The 15,192-nt window shown below is 38.8% G+C and overlaps 1 protein-coding gene across 2 annotated transcripts in view; it reads right to left on the bottom strand.

Moving 5' to 3' along the window:
* Cpm (carboxypeptidase M) overlaps positions 1-15,192 on the bottom strand; it is a 64,781-nt gene that overhangs the window by 28,693 nt on the left and 20,896 nt on the right. The window contains exon 3 of one of the 2 annotated variants that reach the window (XM_027924175.2): positions 218-315. The exons of the other annotated variant lie outside the window; for it this stretch is intronic. Within the exon in view, the coding sequence (XP_027779976.2) occupies positions 218-315 (98 nt within the window). The remainder of the gene's footprint in view (positions 1-217; positions 316-15,192) is intronic. 2 annotated transcript variants of the gene reach the window in all.

The raw sequence follows: 15,192 nt of genomic DNA, 5'->3' as shown, positions 1-15,192 counted from the left end.
GGACACCAGGTATATGACCAAATGGCTGTGCTGCTGCTGGACCCTGATTCCTTAAACTCCTTCAGAAGGTCTCACAGAAAGACCTTGCAGGGCCTTACTTCTTTGTTGCAATATGTGAGTCTTCTTTATGTTTCCTCTTTAACATTTACATGGAGCTCAAGAGACCTGAGGGGAAGTGTGTCTGGTGACTTTGCAGAAATTCACGCCATGTCCATACCTCATCTCCATGCATATTTCCTACGTATTTGAATTCTGGAATCCCAACTCTGTGTTCCTTAGGAAACCGTCCCACGACAAGAACCCATAGGTTTCTACCTTTATTGGGAAGAAAAAAGAGAAAAGTAAGTTCATCTCTTAAAATGACAAATGAACTCTGGGAGAATGAGAATAGACCAGCGATGCTGTTTTTCCCACCTTACTTTTAACATTTCATGGTGACTTCAGTTCATATAACTAACATTTAAGTGCTTAAAATGTTCTTGTTTATTGTCAGAATTTAGGGAAACCCTTTCAATTCAATACAAATATTTATTATTCTAGGACGTGATTTTTAGAAATTGAACACTTATTAGGTTACATAGATCTTACTTTTCTAAAATGTTTATATACCTCACTTTAAGAACCTGGAGCCTCATAGAAACAATCTTGGGAAGGCACACAATTTAACAAAGTTAAATTACAGTTGATGGTTGACTGGAAGGGGGCCATAACTTGCAGCACAAACAAAATGAAGAAAGCAACAGTAATAAAACATGTAACTCAGGAGGGAGATTGTTTTTAAAGTAAGAAATCCTGAATCCTGTATTCAAATGCTAAAGTGACAAGCCCCCTGTGGCTGTGTTTTTGATGTGCATGAGTTCTGCAAAGTAAATTAGAAACCACAACCTGTGCTAACAATACCAAGGAAAACTTCTAAATCCCAGCTCTGCCTTAGACTGGAAGGGCAGAAACAAGATCATCAAGAATTGCCAGGACTGTGTCTGTGCCTATATCACAGCTGGTACCTGGTTCACATCACCTCAAGCAATCCCGTCATGACCCACTGAGATGGATTATTAATCAAACTGATTATCAAAAATATTAAGTAAACTTCTTATGATCATGCAGGAATAAAGAGACCACAACTTAAGCCCCAGAGACATGCCTTGAACCCTGGTCTATTTGATTTCAATTCTAGTGCTCCTTTCACTAACAAAAACTATCCATCTCTCAGGAGGCTTGGTTTCCCAACCAGTAAGAGCAAAGAAGTCCTTTTCAATTCTAAAATTGTCTGGTGTTTTTAATACAGTTTAAAGTTGGAGATTGGGATTATGTTTGATATCTATCAGGTATATACAAAGTTCAAATTATCTGTGATAACTCAGCTGTATGTGGAATTTAAGAGCCTGGGAAAGGAATTTAACAGCAACTAATAGGCTAATGTTGAGAGGGTTTCTGCAGATTTTCTGATTTAGTTCCTCAAATCAGGGATCTTACAGGCTGGGGAACACTCAGTTGCAATGAGTAGCTGAAGGAAAAGCAGATATTGAATTGTCTTTTTCAACATTTACTCAAATATTATTAGAACAATTTTTTAGGGAAATTTGCCATGAACAAGTTGATGCTTTAAATTCAGTAACTAGGAATTTTCAGAAAATGTTCACCAAATGCAGTTTGTCTGATTGATGGCCCCCTGTTCAGTGTAGAGGTCACCTCCATTTATTTATTTGATTACTACATCTAGACATTCAGCCTGGATCAGTGACATGCTCCATGCCCAATGATTTTTTTAACATATATTTTTTTTAGTTGTAGATGGACACAATTTCTTTGTTTTATTTATTTATTCATAATAGCTAAATTGTGGAACCAACCTAGATGCCCTTCAGTTGATGATTGGATAATGAACATGTGGTATATAAACACAATGGAATACTATTCAGCATTAAAGAGAACAAAATCATGGCATTTGCTGGTAAATGGATGGAGTTGGAGAAGATGATGCAAAGTGAAGTTAGCCAATCCTAAAAAACGAAATGCCAAATGTTTTCTCTGCTATAAGGAGGCTTATTCATAGTGGCGTGGTGGTGGGGAGCATGGGAAGAATAGACAAACTCTAGATAGAGCAAAGGGGAGGAAAGGGTTGGGAGGAGGCATGGGGGTAGGAAAGACAGTGGAATGAGATGGACATCATTACCCTAAGTACATGTCTGAAGACACGAATGGTGTGACTCTACTTTGTATACAGCAAGAGACTTGAAAAATTGCGCTCTATATGTGTAATATGAATTGTAATGCATTCTGCTGTCATGCATAACAAATTAGAATTTAAAAAAAAGATTAGGGATTTGAAAACAAAGATTGGGGATTAAATAAAGATGCTCATTATCACTACAAAAAAAATAAAATAAAAAAGAAAAGTTCGTTCAAGGCCAGCCTCAGAATCAGTGAGACCCTAAGCAACTTAGTGAGATTCTATCTCAAAAAGAAAGAAAGAGACCTGGGGGTGTGGCTCAGTGGTAAAACATCCCTTTGTTAAATCCCCACCACCAAAGGGGGAAAAAAAGCAAGCATTCTGAGTTTGCCATGTGGACATGTCCATTCCATCTAGTCATTCCCCACCAGAAGCATTTGATTAATTAGAACCCTTCATTCACCAATGGCATTAATTCTCTGCTCATCTGGAACTCAGTCCTACAAAGCTAACATTTCATATGAAACAAGGAAGAACTTTTTATAAGTGAGCTGTTAAACTTGGCTCTTTGGGTTTGTTTCTGGGGAATTCTTTTCTGTAACTATTAATGCTTTTAAAGCTACCATAATCACAGATTTGTACAGAGTATAGTTTTGTTCCCTCTTGGGCAAGAGAAAAATTCAATATTATCTTAACATAATATTTATCAATTGTAATATATAATTCTGAGTCTACAACAGCCTTTTTTTTTTTTTTTTTTACACAAATCATAGGAGTAGACAGCAAAACCCTAACCTGATGTGGACATCCAATATTACTTAGTTTAAGGAAAGAAGGAAATCAAACTCATCAAACCAAGTGAAGACATCTTTTGGTGGGTAATTCAATCCAACTTTAGCACAAATGACCTCTAAGTGAACTGCAAGATGAGAAACTTACCTTGAATGACTTCACTGGCACTAAGTCTGAGAATGAAATCAACCCACAACCCTGGAGGATACACACAATCCTTTTGCAGTGACCTGATTCTCGAAGGGCTTTCACCTCCCCTCCAACCAACGTCGGCCATCTCTGGCTAAGACCAGAGGAAGAACACAAAAGACAAACCACTTACCTCCAACAACCTGGTAGTCAAAACAAGGGCAATATAAGCAAGATTTTCCTTCTTCTATCAAGGTTGGAAAGACTACCTTTATTCTCCCAAGTTTGAGCTAGTATCAGGTGTGATAAAGAGTTCTGAAGTGTTCTGCCTTTTTCTCTTCATTACAAAGTAAATTAAATTTGGATTCCAGATACTTCAGAATCTACACTTACTCACTCAGGGTTTAACACAAACCCTGGGCCCTGGGTGCCAAATTGAGTTGCTCAGGATATCAGGAAAAGATTTACAGTTTAGGATTCACAAAGACACACAAGAGAAGAAAGGAAGCCAGAAGTGCTACAATGTACTAGAGGAGTTCAGGCCATTTCCTAAGTTCTCTCTTTTTGGTAGTGCTAGGGATCAAGCCCAGAGCCTTGCACTATGCGAAGCAGACACACTACCACTGAGCCACATCCCTCGTCCCCTCAAAATACCAATTCCTGAGCTTCAACCTCCATCTACTAAATCGAATTCCATGGGTAAAGTCTAAGACATTTAATAAGTCCCTTTGGTGATTCTGAGGCCTATTACTGTTTTTTTTAATTTTTAAATTTGCTCTTTTTAGTTACACATGACAGCAGAATGTATTTTGACATATCATACATACAAGGAGTATAACCCCATTTTTGTGGTTGTGTATGATGTGGAGTTACACTAGTTGTGTATTCACATACACACATAGGAAAGTTATGTCTGATTCACTCTACTGTCTTTCCCATTCCCATACCCCATTCCCTTCCCTTCATTCCCCTTTGTCTAATCTAGTGAACATCTATTCTCCTCCCTGCTGATTATTATTATTACAGTTTAAAAGAAACTGAATGGTCCAGATAGATTTGGGAGCCAATTTAGGTAAAACCATCTCATTTTACATATAATGATGAATCTGTTTCTATGTTAAGAGATATACTTCTACTGAACCTTTTAGGATGGCTGCTAAATGTTTTGTTATATGAGCACCCTTCCATTTATTCTACCAATACTTTCTTGTTAGGGGTCCACCAAGAAGTAATTTTATGCAAATTGTGCCATGTTCACTAAAATTAAGTACAGAATCTAACATTAAAAAGATTTCTAAGACAGGCTTGGGAGGCTGAAGCAGGAGGATTGCAAGTTCAAAGCAGTCTCAGCAATTTAGTGAGGCTCTAAGCAACTAAGTGAGACCCTGTCTCAAAATAAAAAGTAAAAAGGGCTGGAGATGTGGCTCAGTGGTTAAGTGCCTGGGGTTCAATCCTCAGTATAAACAAACAAATAAATAAAACTATTTATATTGTGAGAAAAATCAATGAAAAATTATGTAACATCAAAATGTGGGCTGGGGCTATGGATCAGTGGTAGCGTACTTGCCTAGCACGTGTGAGGCACTAGGTTCAATTCTCAGCACCACATATTAAATAAATAAATAAAGGTCTATGAACAATTAAAAAAATATTTTAAAAAAACGTGTAAAATAGGTTGTTCATTAAAAACATATGGCACCACAGTATATAAAGCCTAAAATAATGGAGGAATCCCTATACGAGATGGAAATAGCACATGTCAGTGATAAGGAGCTTAGAGGGTGATAAAAACCAAGTGACTTCATTTTTCTTTTTCATGTTTGCAGTTTTTAAAATTAAAAAAAATAAATTTTTCTTAGTTTTTTTCTTTAATAAGAACAGAACAATTAAAATATCAAAATTTATCATTCATTAAGTCTGGATATTATGGGCAGGCACTATGCTAAATAAATGCTGTCTGCTACTGGACGTTCATAACACCTCTGTGTAGGGGGTGAGAGCCACATTCCATAGCTGAGTGAAATGGCAAAACCAGGTTCAAATGCAGACTCGACTAAGCCCAAGATTTGTGCACCTCAATACCACCACACAGCCCCAATCTTCCTAGAAGTACTGGATAGGCTGGAACCCTGGTCTCAGGAAGAAATCTCCAGGCAGCTTTTTCAGTGTTGTGATGCTATGGTTTGCACCTGGAACAGGGTCCTGCCTGCTACCTGGCTCTGGACTGCTTGGTCTAGGACAAAACAACCAAATCCAAGGCTAACTTATGGGCACAATCCACGCAGGGTGCTGATGTAACACCACCATCGGTCTACCTCTACCTTGACAGTTTCAGTAGAAAGTGTGCAGAGACCCTGGGTGGCCCTGACACTGGAGCAGAGCCACGGTCATTTGTCATGGGACTTGTATATATGGCCTGACACATGAACTTGTACCCAGAGTGCTGGATCAGCTGCAGGTTTCTCAGATATGCACTTCTCTGTGTTTTCTTAGGCGTAACCTTTGACCTAAGTCAGAGCTTGAGAGAGCTTGCCCAAAGACTGAGTTTCTATTTCAAAGATCAGTGAGAATAACAGCCCTCTTGGTAAGGCTGTTTTAAGACTGTCCCGACAATGGTTTATCAACAGTGTGAGTTCCTTTTACCTTCCCAAAGAATAATCCACAGATCTGACACCAAACCTTTGGTTTCCCTTATGCATATTCCCATTACCCCCTCCCCCCACCCCCCCTACACAAACGAGAAGTTGATCACATATGGCACAGAAATAATGGATGAGTCCACAGAAGAGTGGAAATCATATGCTAATCATGTCGGTTTAATCAGTCTCCACAGTTCAAACACCCTCTGGATGTGAAATAGAGGAAAAGAGGTCCCCATAAAGCAGGTCATTACAAAAACCAAACAAATAACTAACATAAATTCTAGTAGATAATAACAAAACAGACAAAAAGCATAGGCAAGTTTCCAGATTGGCTCTGCTTGTGTAGAGTCATCCACAACTGAAAGCATTTTGCATATACTCAGTCATTTAACGCTAGAACTATAAGCAGTATTAGTGTCATGTGACACATGAGGAGACAGTCTTCCTTAACCTCATAAGGCAGTGGTTCTCATAGTGTGGTCCTAGGACCAGCAGCAACCGCAACACCTGGGAACTTATTGGAAATGCACATTCTTGGGTTCCACTCAGATGCACGGATCAATAAGTACTGATCTGGGCATGGTGAGCAGCAATCTGTGTCTTAATTAGCTCTTCAGGTGATTCTCATGCACACAAAAGTTTAAGACCATCATAAAAAAGCCTGGGATGCCTACCCACAATGCCTCTGCTCTGTTGCTGACCACTGTACTATACTGCTCATCACCTAGAAATGGAAAAATACACACACACACACACACACACAAAATCATGAAGAATCAAAGGAACACAAACTTATGAGCCAAAGTTGCTGTGTGTCCAACTTCTGTTGTGGAGACATTTTTCTTTCTGTGGAGGATTGGAAATGGAAGGAGGAAGGTAAGGGGACACCTGAGGATAGTTTGAGAAGTTACTGTTAGCTCTGTTGGTTCAGAACAGTCTGTTATCTGTTATGTCCCCAAACTGCTTTCCTAAGGACTACAGACAATCCTTAATGACTTTGTTTGCCCCAAAGGTGTAGAAACTGGGCTGGCTGCATTTCTGGGATCTGGCTGTCCTATCTATGTCTTTGCTCAGCCTAATATGGCCACTGCTGGATTTTCTGCTTTTTCAAATTCTACAAATTCAAGACAAACCTAATTCTAAGAAATCTCTCCAGCGTACTCTGACTCACCAGAATATTTTGACAAAATGGCATCACAAGACCTGTCATTACAAAGCATTCTGCCTTTTGATCAGTTTCCTCAGGTTTCATGTGGGCCAGTCTGGTGGTTTTTAACCATGTTACCACTGCTGCCAGAACCATCCTGTTCTTTGCTCCCCTGTGGTACCTCCCATGGTGTATTATGGTCATCCACCTGGGCTTAGGTCACCATCTTAGTAAAGACCTCTGAGGTAGGCTGTATTACTGGTGCCCTCTTGAACTCAGGTATGTCATGTGACTTGCTTTCATCAACGAAATGTGGGTTGACATGACATATCACTTCTGGGCAGCGGCTTTAAGAGCCAATGCATGGTAGCCATCTCCTTTCTCACTGACACAAGACAGGCTGTGTTTGATAGAGACTGCTCTGTCAGCTTGGGTTCTTGGGAAGACGATAGCCAACAGAGCCACAACCAAACAGTGACGGACATGTAATGTGAAATTTAAACCTTAATTTTGCTGTTATAAACCACTGAGATTTGGAGGGAGGGGGTCTTCAATTTATGGAGTACAGTCAAACCTATCTTATAGGACATTCTTTCTCTAACCAGCCCAAACCAAAAACTTGCCCCCTGCTGAATGTGCATTATGCCCACTACTGATACCACTGCCAGACCATAAGATTTTTGTTGAAGTGACCTAGAGTTTAGACATTTTATCTTAAAACTACTCAATCCAAATGATCAACTTCTAAACATGGTATAGAGTTTTGCTTTCATACCATGGAAAAGTGTTATGCCTCTGAGTATCCGCTGATTGATGGTGGGCAGCCAAAGCAAACAACAACAACAACAACAAAATCAATATTATTTCAAAGCCTTGCAAGCATTACATCAATAAGGAACACCACAGTAAGACATGGCAAAGCCTATCTCTTGGGATCGTTTCCTTATCTTATTATATCTTCTTATACTGCCTGTACCAACAAATAGAATTTGTAGGTAGATGGATGTGATTCCAGACTGAAGTAACACTTTGAAATTCTAATAGTGCAAAGTTGGGCATAAAAAGAGGAAAAAAGAGGAAAACAAAAGGGCACAGATAGTTGCTATGTGGTAAGTAAAGGGGGCAAGGCGAGCAGAGGAGGTCCTGGTAGGATGCACTGAAAGCACAGCCATTAGCAAAATGGTAGTCAATAACCTGCTGGTCCAACCTTAGGAATCAGGAAGTGGACAGCAAAGACTTTGGCTAAATCACAGATATAAGACAAAGCTGAAGCAGCAGTTTGTATTGTGGCCTGTCACTGCAGCCTTGATGCATTAAGTGCAGCTGCCAAAGATGACCAGAACTGTCACGGGCTTTAAAGAAATCGGATACATGTCTATTGTGTAAAGAACCATTCTTGCACAAAGGCTTAACCTACCATCTTTTCGTTTATTCATTTGACACCCATATTTACAGATGCCTATCTTGAGCCTGGCATTTGGTCAGCTCAAACAAATGCAAGTCACCAAACTGTCCTGGAAAACAGTAATTTTCTTTTTCTGACACTGTTTTCATCATTTAAAAAAAGTGAAGTCCAAATGAAGCATGTTGGATAGACTCTATTATTTGGGGGTTACTCTGATGTGAGATGGATCACATGCTCCACTGCTATTCCTGCAGTGGTTCCCCAAGGCCTCGAGATGGAACCCGGGTCCTTCAGCAGTACATCAGACATCTCATGATCTGCCCCGTCTGGCTACAGGTCTCCCAGCACAGTCCCACACACCAGGTTGAGCATTCTTCATTGTGTGTAGCTCCCAAAGGAGCCAACCCTCTGTCTCAACTCCTCCAGAGCAGGCTCTTTCTTCTGCATGAATAGTCCTTAGCCTGCTGATCAAAGTAGCCAGCTTCCACTCGCCTTTTTAGGCTCAAGTAAAACTCCTTGTCCATCCAACACATTTCTTACTCCTCTTCTGCTCAGCCCCATTCCTTACCAGCCCAACTTAGATGCTTCCTTTGAACTCTCAGAGTACCTCTGCAACCCTTTTCCTAATCTCATTGAAACCAGAGGACTGTGTATCTCTGTGCTTGCTGAATTAAGTGTAGTCCTCGCGTACATACATACAGTATATGATCGAAAAATGCTTGCTGAATAAGTGAATGTCTAAATGAACAAACCAAACAAAGGAAATCCAGTTGGAGTCACCCCTGGCTCAGAAATTAGATGAATTTGTTTTCTAGTATTGATGGAAAAACCTGTGACTAGTTTACAAGGTGCCATCTTGAGTGAGCTCTGGAAAGAACTCAATTTTTTAGATTAATTCCAGAGTAAATGGACCTTCTTGGAGTATTTCCATACTAGAGAGTGCTTAGATCCAAACAAAATATTTGGCTTCAAGTTAGACTCTTCCAATATTATGGGGAGATGGGGTTTCATTTGCTTACACATTTATCCCATGGCACTAATGTGTTGATATCATACCTGAGAAATGGAGATATAAGATTCCATTTCATTTTTTCCTGAACAGATAAATGGGGAATTTTTGAGGATTCAATTCCTGAATCAGGGACATTTCCATTTTTAATTGAAAAAAAAAGAGCAAAAAAAAAAAAAAATCTGAAGATATATCAAGTTGGAATGAAATTTTCTTTTTCTTTTTAAATTTTAAGACATTCAAAGCTCCCAGAGAAATAGTAGTCTGTCTTATTAATCACCAACTATCAACCCAAACAGGAAGATCATAGGCAATCCCCCCATCTCTTTCTCTGGCAACCCTACCTTCTCTATGTCTCCTACTCTACTCTCAGGTCAGAGGCAGATACATCTGTTCCCTTTCCTGTAAGCACTTTAAACTATAAATTATAAAAGTATAAGACAATTTTAAAAGTTTTAAAAACTAGACATAATTCTCATATCCCCCAATCTTTATAATTTCTCTATGTTCCTTTCTAGCCTTTTTTTTTTTTTTTATAAAGAGACAGGAAATTTGTTTTTAAATCCCCAAAGTGAAAACCCCCAGAGGACCCACACTATAAAAAGCTGAGAACTTCCCTTTTTGGTCTCTTGGGAGAGGTCAACATAATAAGATCATTTTTTCAGAAGGACAGTTTGACAATAATAATGTAAAATAGAGCATTACCCTAAAGTACAAACTAGTACTTTAAAATATTCCTTAAATTTTTAAACTAAATTTTTTTTTTTTTGGAATCCAGAGCCTTGTAAATGCTAACCACATGCTCTGACACGGAGGTATAACCCAGTCCTATAAATGTTATTTTAAAATATACGATCATTATAGCTAGTGCTACATAGTTGCTGTCCATTTGGGGTTTCCTCTTTTATAGGATGTCAGGGACATTCTGGTTCAGTGTTGAGGTCGTGATTCTTTCTGCTACATGGGAGTTTTTATTCCTTATCTCCCCCATCCTCCTACCCCCAGTATTGGGACTTGAACACAGGGGTGCTCTACCACTGAGCAACATTCCCAGCCCTTTTCATATTTTATTTTGAGACAAGGTCTTGCTAAGTTGCCCAGGCTGACCTTGAACTTGTGATCCTCCTGCCCCTGTCTCCTGAGTTGCTGGAAATACAGGCATGTACTACTTTGCCCAACTGGTGTTGTTCTTTCTTACCAGTGCCTATAAATATCACACAGCTATAATTTATAATTAAGTTAATTTTGAACAATTGACCCAAAAAACCTTTTTTTTTATTGCTACTATTAGAACTCATCATTTAGTGGCAAGGAACAATGACAATTAATTCACTAGTTTCCTTATAAACTTCTTTGGAGAATAAAGACTTACTTTCAGCATCCAACTTCCCTGAAGTTGCCAGAACAAGGTTCCTTTGAGGACTGAGCTTGACCTAAATCTAGGACATTTGATGGCTTAATGAAGGTGGACTTTTCACCACCCTCAGCATCCTAATGTTCAAGTCTCACAAATGGATCCATTAGCTGAGGACAAAAGAAAAACCCTAGTAGATGATGCAGCATCAAAACAACTGGAGAAAAATTGCAAATATAAAAGTGCCCATAACATGTAGATATAGAACTTATGCCAAAAGTCAGTAGAAATTTAGGTTCCAGAAGGTCTGTAAGTTAGGATATAGGTCAACCACATTCATTGAAGTTTTTTAAAAAAGAAAATGAAATACGGATTCATAAAATGGAAGGGCTATTTGGAGACACAACATCTTTCAAAATATCTTAGATTATAAAAAAAATTCACACCATCAGGCATCAGGGTGAATTTACTTCTTAATTCCAAGGACTGCATCTCACTCAGAATCCCCAGGGCATGATGCCAGAGGACAGTGCCCAACCTGGGAGCAATATATCCACGTTGCTATGAGGGCAGGGCAGGAAGCGAGTTACCTCTGCTAACCACTGATCATAAACACCTCTTTCATAATATTTTCTTACTTGACCTGTTTCCAAAATGATTGTGGCCATCCCATATATTTTAACTATTTCAATGCTTATGAAGCTGGAAATCCATGTTAAGAATTTTGAGTCCAGCTGTGGCAGAGGGATTCTAGGAGACAACCACAGCTTTTAGAAAATGAACTGGTTTATTAGGAATAAACCAATGACCTAAATTGGTTCAATGTGAATTGGCCAATGTTGAAAAAAAAAAATAAAAAGCAGAGGGACCTTCCTAGATTATGAGACAAAAAGATATACACAGCATGCAGCAGGTAAGCCTTAATTTGATTCTGGGAGAAAGAGTTATAAAAACATTCTTGAAACTATTGGTAAGCTTTAAACATGCAGTATGCTATTTGATGTTATGGAATTCTTATTACTTAGTTTAATGATTGTATACTGTGAATAGGTAGGAAGAAATCACACTCAGGAGATGCATGCTGAAGAACTTAGGGATGATAAGGCATGCTGTCTACCAATTCTAATGGTTTAGTACAAAGCTGAAAGAATAGAGAGGGTGGAAAGACAACCAGAGACTGTGAGACAGTATGTACACTTCTGATAAAGGACTATTACTCAAAGTACAGAAAGAACTCTTAAAATTCAACAATAAAAAATACATCACCCAATTAAAAATAGGGTCAAAGACTTTAACAGACACATCACCAAAGAAGATATGCAAATGCCAAGTGAGTGTATGAAAGGGCACTCCATGTACATATCACCAAGGAAATGCAAATTAAAACGTGGTATCCTTTCATATGTATTAGAATGCCCCAAATCTGGAACACTGACATCACTGAATGTTGGAAGGATATGGAGCAACAGGAACTCTCAGTCATTGCTGATGAGAATGTAAAATAGTGTGGTCACTGTGAAAGACAGTTTGGGAGTTTCTTATAAAACAAATTTCTTGTCATAAGATCCAGCAATCATGCTTTTTGTTATTTACTCAAGTGAACTGAAAACTATGTTCATGTAAAAACTTGCTCGTAAATGTTTATAGCAGTTTTACTCATAACTGTCAAAACTTGGAAGCAACTCAGTAGATAAGTGGTATATCAGGACACTGATAAACTATGGTATATCAGGACACTGGAAAATGGAATGCTGGAAATAATGGAAAAACATTGGAATAATGGAAAAATGCAAAACATCCAAAAAAAAAAAATGAGTTATCAAGCCACGAAAAGACAAGGAGGAAACCTAATACATGTTACCAACTGAAAGGAGTCAACCTGAAAAGGCTACCTAAGATATGATTCCAAGTGTAGAACATCCCAGAAAAGATCAATCTATGGAGAGAGGAAAAATCAATGGTTTCCAGGGTCAAGGAAAACAGAGGGATGAAAAGGTAGTACAAGGAGGATTTTTAGGACAGTAAAACTACTCTGTAGTAAAGGTAGTGGCATGTCATTGTGCATTTGTCCAAACATACAGATTGTCTAACATTAAGAGTGACCCACAGAAGGCATACCACTAAGAATGAACCCTAATGCAAACTAGGGGGGTGACTGATGTGTCCACAGGGGTTCATCAGTTGTAACAAATGTATCACTTTGGTGAGGAAGGTTAATTATGGGGAGACTGTTCATGCATGGGGACAGGAGTACATGGGAACTTTCTGTACTTTCCTTTCAATTTTACTGTGAACTTAAAACTGCTCTAAAAAAACAACAAAAAAAGCCACTGTGGGCAAAAGTATAAAACAGATCATGGTAAGAAACCAGGCTTTAATTCATTGGCATCTAGTGAAGGTGAGAAATAGGGTCAAGAGGTCAGGGTTGTTCATCCAAAAGGTAAAATCTTAAGGAGGGAGAATGGAGCCCCCAAGGCAAGGAATTCACAGGCAACTCTTCCTGATGAAAACACAAAAGTGTATGAATTATACTAGATAAGGAATCAAGATTTTACTATGGGAGGCTGGGGCAGGAAGATCCCAAGTTCTAGGCCAGCCTGGGCAACTTACAGAGATCCTGTCTCAAAATAAAAAGGGCCAAGGATGTAGCTCAGTGGTAATGCATCCCTGAGTTCAATCCTCTCACCCCTAAAAAGAAAGAGAAAAAGGAATCAGTAAAGTGTGGATATTGGGCAGTTTTAATCATGACCTCCACATCTTCCTTAAGATTGGGTTTTGGGTCAGGGGGAAAAAAAACGTAAATAACTGAAGTTATTATTTGCTGCCTCAATTTAATCACCACTCCCCTTTAGTCTTTGGGTAGAACAAAGTAGCAGTACCATTAAAGAAGAGGAAGGGAAGGGGGTACTGGGACAGGGGCTGCTGGGAAGAGAGTACAAGAATTGCTGAATGTCATTCATTCTGTGAACTCAGACTGAGGAGTTTTTCTTTAAAGGGCATCAATGCAGAACTGTGTTGTCACTTTCACAAATTGTTTCAATTTATCATCTCACAAAAATCACAGCATATATTTGTCAACAAGCTCAAGAAGCTATATGACAATTACTCATCATATTTCCAAGGAGTGCATAAATAGTTACATTCCTATTTCTATTTGTATTTTTATGTAGACAAGAAGAATATGAGCATACTTTAACACACTATATTACAATTCTAGATTACTTAGGTGGTGCTGAGTAATTTCCGCAACAATGTAACATGTAACAAAGTAGTCTCTGTAACAAAGCAGTAAATTTTCAGTAACTAGTTTTGCAAAGTCACTACAAATACAAATATTTCCTAAAATAAAACAAAAACCTGTGCCCAAGCAATCATACCACTGTACCACCCTACCTTCAGAAATTCTCAACAGACTACTCAAGCTTATCACAGCATTTGGCAATGATGATCTCTGAAGACCCACCAACAATGATCACTCGTGGGGACAATTATGGGTGAGCTGCTTTAGTAATTTCTACTGCTTTTGGACTCATACAGTAAATGTTTCACTGAGCTTTGACTGTTATGATCATAGAGGGGGTGAACATATCTAAATGATGTCATAGTCATGGAGTCAGAGGAAGAACTCAAAGATTTCAGGAATGCAAAGATTTTCTGCCAAAACTGACATTTTACATAATTTCTAAAGAAGGTAGGTATTATTACCCTCATTTTACCAATAAGGGACAGGTTCAGGCAGCTGGGCGTTAGGCTGGGTTTTGTTTACTGTAAAGTTCATGTTTTTCTTCCTATGTATAAGAGAATATCCTCTGTTACCACCTTAGATGTCTTAATGTTTACCTTTCTTAGGACAAAAAAACTTGGGGTATCTAACTCCATTTCTCACAGTCCACAGTCCTCTCCCTACCTCACAAATGGAGTGATTAGTAAGTCACTTTGCCAACAGTGGCATTAGACTCACCAATGAGAAGCTGCTTTCTGGAATGTCCTGTGTTTTCTTTTCTTTTGTGTCTGTAAGAGCTTTGAGGTGCTGCTTACAGTTTAAAGTCAATGTTATCTGGAAAATGGGCCTATGTATAATGAGAATTTATTTCAGAAATCGGTTAAGTTTCCCAACTGTACATTGACAATTGCCTGATCACAGGTATTTCCAACACTGAAGATTGTAGATTTAATGATGCCACCTTTGTGGGCTGGGGTGTATCTCAGTGGTAGAGCACTTGCCTAGCATGTGTGAGGCCCTGGGTTTAATCCAGCACTGCAAAAACAAACAAAAAATAACTTGTATTCATAATTGCAGTTTTTGTTCAATATGTCTCAAGGAGCCACACTGAATGTTAAGACTCTGAACTGTCTGCCAATCCCAAGATTACCTGGGCTGCCTCCACAGAAATTTTTAAGATCAGAAAATCTCCCAGACTCAACACTGTGGCTTCATCAAACTATATAATTAGCTTGCATTTTAGATCAGCTCCTACCTTAAAATGCAGGTTGAGAAATGCCCATTTCAGAAGGAGCATGAGGAAATGCAGCTGTTAATA

The sequence above is a fragment of the Marmota flaviventris genome, chromosome 3 (genome assembly GCF_047511675.1).
Source record: "Marmota flaviventris isolate mMarFla1 chromosome 3, mMarFla1.hap1, whole genome shotgun sequence".
In the NCBI taxonomy this organism is placed as follows: domain Eukaryota; kingdom Metazoa; phylum Chordata; class Mammalia; order Rodentia; family Sciuridae; genus Marmota; species Marmota flaviventris.
The sequence above is the reverse complement of the archived record's forward strand: the minus strand, read 5'-3'. Positions and strand labels throughout refer to the sequence as shown.